Genomic DNA, 10,882 nt, shown 5'->3' on the forward strand with positions numbered 1-10,882 from the left:
AGAAGAAAATTTGAAGTGTCGAGGACTATTTTGTGTGTGCATTGTGCCAAGGTAGCATCTTAGGATCGATATTATGTGGAGGCTAGCGCAGATTGATAGGTCTGCATAATGTCGGTCCCAGTGCTAGCTATTGTTCTTCACAGATCAAGTTATAATTTAGCGGATTGCTATTTTTTAAGTAAATAAAAATGAACATTTGAGGTATAGTATTGGATGACGGGCTCCCACATCAGTGTTTGTGGACGGGTGCCCGATCCGCGGGTTGATGCGGTGTTTGGTTTACGGGTGCGTGCGATGGAGATGCCCTTAGTCGTCTCTCTTTCTCTTTTAAAAGTAAGTCGCCTCTCCAAAAATGGATATAAATCCATCTCCTCTACAGCAGCGTTGCTCAGCTCACCTGTCCTATTATCACTCAATTCTTCCGCATCCGTTAGAGCTGCCTGCACGTACGTACGTCTACAATGGCGCCGTCGACGGAGACGAAGGATTTCAACGTTGCTACGTCAGTGCTTCCGACACACTTCATTCTCGTCCCCCTCGTGGCGCAGGGCCACACCATCCCGATGGTGGACCTTGCACGCCTCCTCGCAGGACGCGGTGCGCGCGTGAGCGTGGTGACCACACCCTGGAACGCCGCGCGCCTCCAGGGCATCGCCGACTCTGCACGGCGCGCCAAGCTGCCCCTAGACATAGTCGAGCTCCCGTTCGCGCCGGCCGACGACGGGCTGCCCCCAGGCTGTGGCGACGACATCGACACGTTAGTCCCCATGTTCCAGGCCCTCCACAGGCTCGCCGGCCCCTTCGAGGCCTACTTACGCGCGCTGGGGCGGCGGCCGAGCTGCATCATCTACGACAGGGCTAACGCGTGGACTGCCGGCGTGGCCAGGAGCGTCGGGGTGCCGCTGCTCTTCTTCCACGGCCCTTCCTGCTTCTACTCGCTCTGCGAGCTCACCGTCGCCACGCACGGACTTGTTGAGGAGCGCGAGATGTGCGTCATGCCAGGCCTGCCGGTGCGCGTGGAGATGACCAGGGCTACGTGCTCCTCCGCCTTCTTGAACACACCTGCGTGGGAGGCGTTCCAGAAGAACGCCATGGAGGCTATTCGCATGGCCGACGGCGCCGTCGCCAATACGTTCCTGGACCTCGAGGGGCAGTTCGTGTCGTGCTACGAGGCGGCGCTGGGGATGCCGGTGTGGGCGCTCGGGCCGTTGTGCCTCAGCACCCGCGACGAGGCGGCCCTGGCGTGCCGGGGGGACAAGGACAAACCCACCGCCGTGGACCAGAGCGCGGTCACCGAATGGCTCGACGCCATGTGCACCGGCTCCGTTGTTTATGCCAGCTTCGGCAGCCTCGTGCGGGTGCTTCACGAGCAGCTGTACGAGGTCGGGCATGGCCTGGAGGACTCGGGCAGGCCGTTCCTTTGGGTCGTGAAGGAGTCCGAGGTGGCGGCCTCGCCGGAGGTGCTAGAGTGGCTGCCAGCCCTGGAGGCACGCACGGCGGGCCGTGGCCTCGTGGTGCGCGGCTGGGCGCCGCAGCTCGCCATCTTGTCGCACCGCGCCGTGGGGGCCTTCGTGACACACTGCGGCTGGAACTCGCTGCTGGAGTCGGTCGCACACGGCGTGCCGGTGGTGACGTGGCCACACTTGGCAGACCAGTTCCTGAACGAGCGGCTGGCCGTGGACGTGCTCGGCGTCGGCGTGCCCGTCGGCGCAGCCGTGCCTGACGGCGAGGCCGTGATGGTGGCGCGCGGAGACATCGCGCGGGCGGTGTCGGAGCTCATGGGCGGTGGCGACGTGGCCGAGGAGAGGAGGAGGAAGGCCAAGGAGTACGGCGAGAGAGCTCGCACAGCCATGGCCATAGGAGGTTCATCCTACCAAAACCTGACGCGGCTAATACAGAGATTCACGCCGAGTGATGGCAATGGCAAGGAACAGTAAAAAGATTAAACCTTGGAATAAAATGGTGAGAGATAGAAAATTATGGATGCGTAAATAACTAAATACATGCTCTCACATGCTGAGCTATACGCGGTCAGCATTACCCTCATCATTGCAATATGGGTAGTATTGGAGAATCTCTTGCAACAAGGTTTATGTTACATAAACTTTTTGTTGCAGATATTTTCTTTTAACTATTTCTACAACATGGTGGTTGTGGCGGAAAAAAATTTTGAAACACAGATGATGTTGCGGAAAATATTTGCAGTTTTTTTATCTTCATTTTTTTTTGTATCATGAGTGCTGCTGCCCAAGGCAATTTTGCAACACACGGGATGTTGCAGAATTTTTTTTGCAAAAAGAGACATGCAAAGGACATTTACTAGTAGAAAAATATCTACTCCTAATGGAGCAGTTAGTAGTCTCTATTCCGGGTTTTTTGTCCCACCTCCCACCTTCGTCTAGTTTCTTTTCGTCCTCCTCCCACCTCCCAGGTAACGATCCCGTTGCACGTAACGCACGCAAAAAAAAAGGGACCAAGACCACTTAGCGAGGCCCCTCGAACGAAAAAAGTGGACGAAGAATGTAGCCACCATGCCCTCTCGAACGAACAAAACGGACGAACCAGGAGCGAGGCCCCCTCGCATCCCCACCCGCAAGTGCCCCCCTCCCCTCAACCGCGGCCACCATCGCCCTTCTCAATCCAAATCCTCCCTCGATCCAACTCCTTCGATACCGCCATCACGAAACTCCAGGGTTCCGAGCCTCGGCCTCCCAATCCTCCCACCTATGACGTACATAGATGGGTGTCGCCGCCGACGGCTTCTCCTTCTCCATCGACCCCACTTGCAGGCCGCAGCAAGTCAGCCAAGGCGGCAACCTCCACGGTCGCTCCTCCCCAGCCGTAAATCCTAAAGCGGCTTGAAATCGAGGGGTTCCCTGTGGAACCGATCTCCGTCGTCGGTGCGTGAGGTGGCAGTGCGGCGGTGGCCGGAGGACGCGCGTGGCTGACGGGCTGAGATCGCGGCACCGCAATGGAGTCGGCAAAGCCGATGTTTGCCAAAACCTCACGCTGCAATATCCTGTGGACGTCATCCAGCTCCGGCTTGCAGCAAAAATCGGTCGGTTCTACTAGCTTGTGCACAACAACGGACGTCCCACAACAACGCACATGTCGTCATTGTTGAGAAAAAATCGTTAACTGGCAGTTGCTCGGTTGGCTGGTGAATAAAGGATTAATAGGCTAATTGGCAAGTTAACCAGCCAATTAATCAATTAATCGCCTAGAACCTACGAGCAGGGATTAATCGGCCATTTAACTGTAAATTTAAACAGTAAAATCACATGAATATGTTAATTTTCATGTCAAAAATATTAATATTCTTCTGTGCAGACCTACATGGACACAGACAGTACTGCAAAGTATGCCCAGCAGTGAGTGTACACATCAACATTCAGGTGCAGATCATCCAAGGCTTCTTATTTCATTTCCAGGATTCTGGTTCTTATGTTCATCCCACAAGTAACACATATTACAATGCTGCCCAACAGGGCGTGTAATCCCAGCTATAAACCAGCAGTGATCTAAACGCTCTTATATTTCTTTACAGAGGGAGTACAATACTTTCGTTTCCTTTAAAAAAAATTGGAACGTGACACGAGCCTCTTGCTAAAAAAAATTGAAGACCCATATTACAATGCTGGCGATCACCAGATGGAACTAGTCGAAACGATCATCAGAAAACACTAATGAAAAGAATTACGGAAGCTCAGCAAAATGAAGTCATGCTCAGCCATACCAGAACAGTGGGCTGGCAGAAGAGAATTTTCCCATAGTTTTTCTGAGTCGGTCATATTGACACACGCGACCATACTATGTTTAATGCTTGAGTAACAATGCAAGAAATCGGTTATGTACCATGATATGTTTTGTGTACATTAACTGATCATGTGATTCACTGCTCAACTAGGCAAGAATCTGAGATTTTCATGAGTTCCTTTTTACCATTTTGCGGGCGCCGCAACCATGAAGAACCAAGTGTCCAGCCCCTCCAAAATAACAACTACAAATTTCAATTCATCGCCGGGTTTTACTTAGGCCTAGGCCTTGCTCAGGTCCACTTGTTAAGTAACTCACCGACTGCATTATACGTTTGATAGATGCTAATCCTATGCCATCTTTTCTTCTTTTTTTTTCTGTGGCCTATACTATATGGCCTCTGAAAGAAAGAAAGAAATATACAGTACAGTGGTGCATCAAATAAAACCGCCAAAATACCTGCTCTGTTGCCTACTCCATGTCCTGCTTTTCCCCTTCCGAGCCATCCGGCACCGGTGCCTAGCCAGGCACCAACACTTCAAAAGCAGCCTCATTTTTATGTTAAAAAAAAACAGGGAAAAATAGGCAGAGAGTCCTAATAGATAATTTACACGTTACTTCTTCAGCTTCCAGAAACCAATTCACACACGGCAAGACCAGCAAAATGGAGCACTGGAACTTCATCAGTCTACAAAAAAGTGGCAGCAGTTATCAGTTCATCTGCTCCTAGCTAGCCGGGATCGATGGCCACATTTCATTAAACCAAACCAGCCCTGTCGTCTTTCCTGAGCTCGGTCTGGTATTGAACTACGATGTCATGAACGCATTGAACTGAAGGATGAGTTCAGGGCGCCCGTCGAACAGGACCTTCAAGGCGCTGGCGAAGGCTCGAGCATCGATCCTTCAAAAAGAAAAACAAGGACCAACAGGGAAGTTTACAATCCGTCAAAATTCAAAACAGAGAAAGTTGTGTAGATGTAGCTGCTCATGCATCACGGACCTCTTGCTATAGACTCCGCGCAGGAGCGCCAAGAACTCCCCAAACTTGTCAGGTTTGTCCCTGAAACTATCCTTCACGGCATGGACGTAGAGGATCGCGGCGTTTATCATCGACTCCTCAAACTTGCCAGGTTTGTCCCTCAAACTATCCTTCACGGCACGGATGTTGAGGAGCACGTCGCTCATCGACTGCTGGGCAGGCCTTCAAGGCAAGGGGGACCAAACTGAACACCATCAGAATACAAGACTAATATAAAACCAAGAATCACAAGAAAAACGAGTATTTACCGATTGCTTTCACCGTTGGCGAGTTTGACCTTACTGTCATCTTGCTCCACTTCCCCTTTCTCTGGTACCCTCTTCTTCTTGAGAGGCTCTAGAACCTGATTACTCTTTTCCTCATCATTTGCATTCTGCTCATTATCCTACACGCCAAATAGCAATTAGTCAACTGACACGCCCACTGAAACCAAAACCCTTACTAGACCAATAAAATGACAATCCAAATTCCAACAGGAAGCTTTTCAGATAATGAGAACAAGACAGAAACATAGATAAATGGCATTCCAAATTTTATTTGTCTATGCATATTAGTACGAGGTGATCAATTTATTTACATGCAAGTTGTGGCTTCCGATAATACTTATTTGATCAAGCAGGTCTACTTAACAGGCGCAACGGTTTCCATTAACTGTACATGTATGGAAAGACAGGGTCACTATAAATAGTAAAGGAATAACACAATGATAAAAAATGGTAGTATAGTGTGAGTCGTCCATATACATGGAAATGAAATACTTACATCTGGTAAGGAGGAAGTGACGCACTTGCGCTTCAGGCTAGTCTGAGGTTGCCCATCTTTTGCTAGCATTTGCTTAGAAGAACAAAATTTCATTTCTTCCCCCCTTAAAGCAGGGCCTTGTGAACAATTTTTTGTGTGTGTCTCACTCGTATCCTTGTTGCACTTTTCACTAGTCTCAGGCTGCCCATCTTTGCATTTTTGAATTTGCCCATCTGTCTCCTTGGGCATACAGGTCATCTCCTGTCGCTTATCCTCAGGAAGCACCTTCCTTTTGGCTTCAACTGCTGTTGCTCGTGCTCGCGGTTTGCGACTCTCATCATCCTTCTTTTGGGATGCCACTTGCAGCTGCTCAAGCTTTTGCTTTGCTTCAGTAACTTGTGCTGCCTGTTTACTGCTGTAGCTACGAAGGTCAGCATAGTCCCGCTCCAGTGTCGTAAACTGCTCTCGCGTGAGGTCCTTTTCTGCAATCAGTGCAGAAAATTCCTTATCCTTCTCTGCAACCAGTGCTGAAATTTCCTTATCCTTTTCTGCAATCAGTGCAGAAAATTCCTCATCCTTCTCTGCAATCAGTGCCTCATGAGCTTGGTTCAATCGTCTTAGCGCTGCTTCTAGATCTCCTGCAATGTGCTCATGGCCTGCGGCGTTTAGGCAGTGCCCTGCGCCACCTTCAACTTCCTTCACTCTTATCTAATAACAGTATAAGAAGCAGGCATGGGCACACAAAATACGAGTTCAGAAAATTGACAGGATGCACAAGCTAGCTGGGAAGCAACTCGTGTTTCGGTAAGCTACCTTAAGCTCCTCGTTCTCCAGCTCCAAGAATTGTATAAAATCTTTTAAATCCTCATTTTCACTCTTTAGGGGTTCTACATTGAGTGGAGCAGACAAGGGTTAAAAATCTTGCATTTGGCTGCCTGCTTAGGTGAATAACTAGAGTGGAACAAAATTGACTGCGGACACCGAATCCGTCGTCGAGTGAGTCTTTAATCAAACAAAACTTTCATGTCACACTTAACATAGCAGATTGTGCCCCCTAATCTCAAACATCAATATACAGCAACAGCAGTGCTAGTATCAGACAGAGTAGTTAGTGGCTGAGGAAATGCTCCTCTTACCGGCGAACATCCGGTGGTCATCGCCGGAGGGCATGCAGTTGGCCTCCCACATCCTCCTGCTCTCATCCGCCTGACATTACATTTCCGCGAGCACACACCAGGTAGTCAGCAGCCGAAAGCCCGAAACCCTAGGTAGGATAACCTTGAGGAGGGGTCACCTTGAGGAGGCGGCACTGGAGGAGAACGTCGCGGGCCTCCCAGGACTCGTGCTGCAGCGCGTTCACGGCCTCCAGCCGCGCGCGGCCGGCGGCGAGCACCTCCACCCGCGGCACCATCGCCGCCGCCCGGCCGTCCATGGAAGGAATCGCGGAGACGGAGCTGGCCGGCCGGCGCCGCAGCTGCTCTGCTTTCTTGTCACGGCGGATGGCAGTGGAGTGGAGCAGAGGAAGCCGGCACAGGAGCTTGAGAGGCCGCAGTATAGCTGAGCGGTGGCCCCCCTGAGGCAGTGAATGGGTGTGTATTATTTTATTAGTATTTATTCGCAAGAGAAAATGTTTCATTTTTTTTAACTATCCTTGCATGGAGCTCAGAAGGAGATCTTTGATGTAACTATCGCCGTGCCGCCAATGTTACTTTGTGTTTCTCGACTGGTGTCTCGCTTAAATCATACCCGTCGCCACCCCAGCACGCCTCGCGTCTTCCAGCCAGCATGCGCCGCCACGAGCAGCAGGCCCCAACCTCCGGGCCCCGCCGCCGGGGATCTCGCAGATCAGCCGTGCTAGCATCCCCACGAAGAAGCCCATCGCACCGGCCCAGTCGTCCGTCATGGATGCAACTGTGAGCACGCCTCTCTCATCAAATTCTCGTTCTATGCCGAGCTTCAGCAGTTCGCATCTATGTTAGACCACCAATGATGTCGACTTCTCTACAATTAAGCGAAAAATCAGTGTCAAATTGCTGCCTATGTTATATATCTTTTGAAGTATATTTGGTAGTGTTGTGTTATTACCTGCTCATTTGCTCAATTTGTAGTAGCCGAAAATCGAAGCATCATGGTGGTCAAGCATAGGCCTATGGTCTAAGAGGCATGCCGCAATTGTGGTAGTAGAAATAATTCCACCCAAAGAATGGTCAAGAAGTTTGATCGGGTGTTTGCTAACAAAGTGAAACATCCATAAGCTAATATGGATGGCATTGTCGACAAGCTACGTTGTCGTTGTACCTCATAGAGTAGAATACAAACTGCAGCAGATTCAGGGCACTGAGCGCCGCTATCGTCCAGAAGAAGTAGTCCAAGTGTCCGTCGTCGAGGTCCTCCGGGATCCACATCGTGGCGGACGCGACAACGCCCAGCGCTGCCGAGTTGAGGTAGCTCCCTGCCGCGATGGCGAGCTGCGCGAATGCGGTGCACATGCTCCTCATGTTGTCCGGAGCCCGGTCGTAGAAGAGCTCGAGCGTGCCGATGACCGTAAACACCTCACTGACACCCATCATGGCGTATGCCGGTGCCTGCCACATAATGCTCACCGCTTCCCCGACCGCGAGACGGTTCCTCTCGAGAAGAGCCAGGTAAGCCATGGCCAGAGTGGACAACGCGAGACCGACGCCGAGGCGCTGCGGTTGCGTGAGGCCTCGGTCCTCACCGGTGGCACGCCGAGCTAGGGGAACTAGCACAACGTCATATATGGGGATCAATACAAGTGTGGTGACCACATTGAAGCTGGCGAGGGAGGCCGGTGGCACGGTGAATGACCACACGCGGTTGTCCATTGCCATACCCTGCTCAATCACCGTCGACGACATCTGTGCCGTGATCATGAAGAAGACCACCAAGGACGCCCATGCAGGGCACAGACGTAGCAGCATCTTCACCTCTTCTACATGAGAGAGTGCGCATAGCCTCCATGGGCTCGTCGCCGTGCCTTTCTTCTCCTGTGTCGACGGTGACACAATGGCAGCCTTGTCCAAAAATCTGAACATGTAACACATATTTTCAGAAACAAATTTCAAAAGCTATCATGTTTACTCACTAGGATATTCTACTACCTACCTGAACTGAGTGGTATGCTGAACATTGAACGTAGCCTCTGAGGGTGGTGAAGGCGAGTGATGCAAGGTTGTGCAATCCTCGGGCAACTCCAGACGGCGATTTCTTGCAGCTGCAACAACAACCCGGGAAGCTGTTGTCATGGGACTCTCTCCTGTTGACTTGTATCTGTAGATCCTCCTACTAGCGATAAACACCGTGAAACTGAGACTCGTGAGGATCATCGGGATCGCAAAGCCGATCCCCCACCCAACATTGTCTTGCACCCAGACAATCACAGTGGTCGACAAAAGGGAGCCAATAGTGTTCAAGAAGTAGAACCAATTGAAGAATGAGCCCTTCTTCACCCGCTCCGTCGGGTCGGTGATGTCAAACTGGTCAGCGCCAAAAGTGGAGGTGCATGGCTTGATGCCACCGTTGCCAAGGGCTGTAAGATAGAGTCCAACATAGACGGTGATACGGTGAATCTCACTGTGGTTGGAGGATTGAATCATCCATGGGAGCGTCGTCGAAACCGTCAGGACAAGCATCCCCTAGCAAAAAAAAAACAAACAAAAAAGTTGTTCATGAATGCTCACAACACAATTTGTTTCAAAAAAAAAGGTGGTGCTGTCGCCAGCCACTATGTCTATCGGTTCCTATCAACAACATATGTTTCACTTAGATCAAAAAAACAACAACATATGTTTCACTTACGACGATGTAGACTGAGAGGAAAACCACTAATGTCTTGTACCTCCCCCAATACGTGTCTGCCAAGAAGGCTCCAATAAGCGGCGTGAAGAATGTGGTGCCAAACCAAGTGGACACATTCCTCGCCGCGTCGATATTGCTTTCATGGAGCACGCTGGTAAGGTAGGTGACCAAGTTTTTGGAGATCGCGAAGAAGGCCAAGCATTCGCTGAATTGGACACCTAGTGCAGGTCAAACAATGAGAATAAGTGTTGAGCATCTTTCAGAGAAGGAAAAGCAAATGCTGAGTTGTGAGTTCTGCAGTATGCCAGTATACCTAAGATGAAGAAGCATGCTCTCCAGTTCCCTGTGCTTGCCTTAACAGCAGGTTGTCCGTTAACATCCATTGTTCCGTCATTGGTGTATCTCGAATCCCCATCCTGCGTGGCACAGTAAAACCTCTGCTATGAGTATGATCTACTTATTTCCTAGTGGCACGTAGTATCCTCTGCTATGATTTTCGAAAACGGGGTATTCCCTTTTTCGGAAAAAAAATCCTCCCTCCAATTCATATTAATTTTTTTGATTTAGTAATAAAATTGTACAGCGACAATTAATATGGATCAGAGGGAGTATCAAACCCCTCGGACTCAGAACCAGACAGAACTTGCTTCGTGTACACTGCTAGTTTTATAACTGTTAGGTATGAACTTACTCAGCTACTACTAGTACCAAGTACCGGACTTGAGGCTGCTACTAACAAACATACAGTTAGTAGCTGCTTTGACATGGCAACTAACTAGATCAAGGTTTTTTCTAACAATCTCTCACTAATCTTGATTAGTTCAATCTCCACTGGATGTGGCACAACTTTTACTCTTCTTGCAATCCCAACTTGGTAGTCAACAGGAAACAAATGCTATGGTATTATTCTTTGTACTTGCCTGATGGAGGTGAGGAGGTGGGTGTTGGAGCAAGGGCCTCTCCTCATCCCCTGCTGCTTCCATGGCCGACTGCTTTCAAGCATCTGCAACTGCAACACCTCCTAGTTCTCCTCCTTCAGACGACACTCGAAAAATTACAATCACAAGATCAAGAATGATTTCAGAAAGAGAGAGAGAGAGAGAGAGAGAGAGAGAGAGAGAGAGAGAGAGAGAGAGAGAGAGAGAGCCTGGAGGAGGAGGAGAAAGATGGAGGCAGTGAATGAGGACGTACGTAGTGTACTGGTTGGTGTTGGATGGGAGGCACCAAGAAAGAAAAAGAAGCAGATGGGATGTCTCTTTCAGTTTGAGTGGACATCGTTTTCGGTTGTTAAGAGGAACCTACAAACCTGTCCGCCAAACACCACATGGGAATCGAGCCCGATTTTATACTTTTTTGTCGTTGCAGATGATTGTTGGGGAAATGTTATTGATTTTCTAAAGGAAAACCATTGAGTTAATTACAGCTGGGGTACATAAACTTGCGTGGCGGTAACGGATTCATACAGAAACAAAAAAACCCCATAAAAGTCATACAGTAACTTTGATGCGGACTCATTTAGGCCCAACT

At 49.9% G+C, this 10,882-nt stretch overlaps 3 protein-coding genes across 3 annotated transcripts; 1 reads left to right on the forward strand and 2 right to left on the reverse strand.

Annotated features, from left to right (window-relative positions):
• The first annotated feature begins 377 nt into the window (after positions 1-377).
• On the forward strand, positions 378-2,186 carry LOC123048156 (UDP-glycosyltransferase 73C4-like). The gene has a single exon (XM_044471309.1). It carries the CDS (start codon positions 462-464, stop codon positions 1,935-1,937), a length of 1,476 nt encoding a protein of 491 aa, XP_044327244.1. The 5' UTR covers positions 378-461; the 3' UTR covers positions 1,938-2,186.
• Positions 2,187-3,536: 1,350 nt separating this feature from the next.
• On the reverse strand, positions 3,537-7,534 carry LOC123050963 (uncharacterized). The gene is made up of 7 exons (XM_044473686.1): positions 6,831-7,534; positions 6,673-6,742; positions 6,350-6,423; positions 5,558-6,244; positions 5,044-5,180; positions 4,757-4,957; positions 3,537-4,657 (listed from the first exon to the last, which is right to left on the reverse strand). Exons 1-7 carry the CDS (start codon positions 7,170-7,172, stop codon positions 4,564-4,566), a joined length of 1,605 nt encoding a protein of 534 aa, XP_044329621.1. The 5' UTR covers positions 7,173-7,534; the 3' UTR covers positions 3,537-4,563.
• A 174-nt stretch (positions 7,535-7,708) lies between these two features.
• Positions 7,709-10,558, reverse strand: LOC123050962 (protein NRT1/ PTR FAMILY 8.5). Its single transcript, XM_044473685.1, has 5 exons — positions 10,276-10,558; positions 9,669-9,771; positions 9,356-9,573; positions 8,663-9,192; positions 7,709-8,584 (listed from the first exon to the last, which is right to left on the reverse strand). Exons 1-5 carry the CDS (start codon positions 10,336-10,338, stop codon positions 7,792-7,794), a joined length of 1,707 nt encoding a protein of 568 aa, XP_044329620.1. The 5' UTR covers positions 10,339-10,558; the 3' UTR covers positions 7,709-7,791.
• Positions 10,559-10,882: the final 324 nt, after the last annotated feature.

Source organism: Triticum aestivum, chromosome 2D, assembly GCF_018294505.1.
Source record: "Triticum aestivum cultivar Chinese Spring chromosome 2D, IWGSC CS RefSeq v2.1, whole genome shotgun sequence".
NCBI lineage: Eukaryota > Viridiplantae > Streptophyta > Magnoliopsida > Poales > Poaceae > Triticum > Triticum aestivum.

Excerpts from the sequence above, each read along its gene's own strand:
- LOC123050963 (XM_044473686.1), bottom strand. The coding sequence starts at position 7,172 with ATGAAACATTTTCTCTTGCGAATAAATACTAATAAAATAATACACACC. Across the intron at positions 6,245-6,349 it reads TGGAGAACGAGGAGCTTAAG|ATAAGAGTGAAGGAAGTTGA; the intron begins GTAGCTTACCGA and ends TACTGTTATTAG. Across the intron at positions 4,658-4,756 it reads CGCGGAGTCTATAGCAAGAG|GATCGATGCTCGAGCCTTCG; the intron begins GTCCGTGATGCA and ends TTCTTTTTGAAG.
- LOC123048156 (XM_044471309.1), top strand. The coding sequence starts at position 462 with ATGGCGCCGTCGACGGAGACGAAGGATTTCAACGTTGCTACGTCAGTG.
- LOC123050962 (XM_044473685.1), bottom strand. The coding sequence starts at position 10,338 with ATGGAAGCAGCAGGGGATGAGGAGAGGCCCTTGCTCCAACACCCACCT. Across the intron at positions 9,574-9,668 it reads AGCATGCTTCTTCATCTTAG|GTGTCCAATTCAGCGAATGC; the intron begins GTATACTGGCAT and ends GACCTGCACTAG. Across the intron at positions 9,193-9,355 it reads TCCTCTCAGTCTACATCGTC|GGGATGCTTGTCCTGACGGT; the intron begins GTAAGTGAAACA and ends TTTTTTTGCTAG.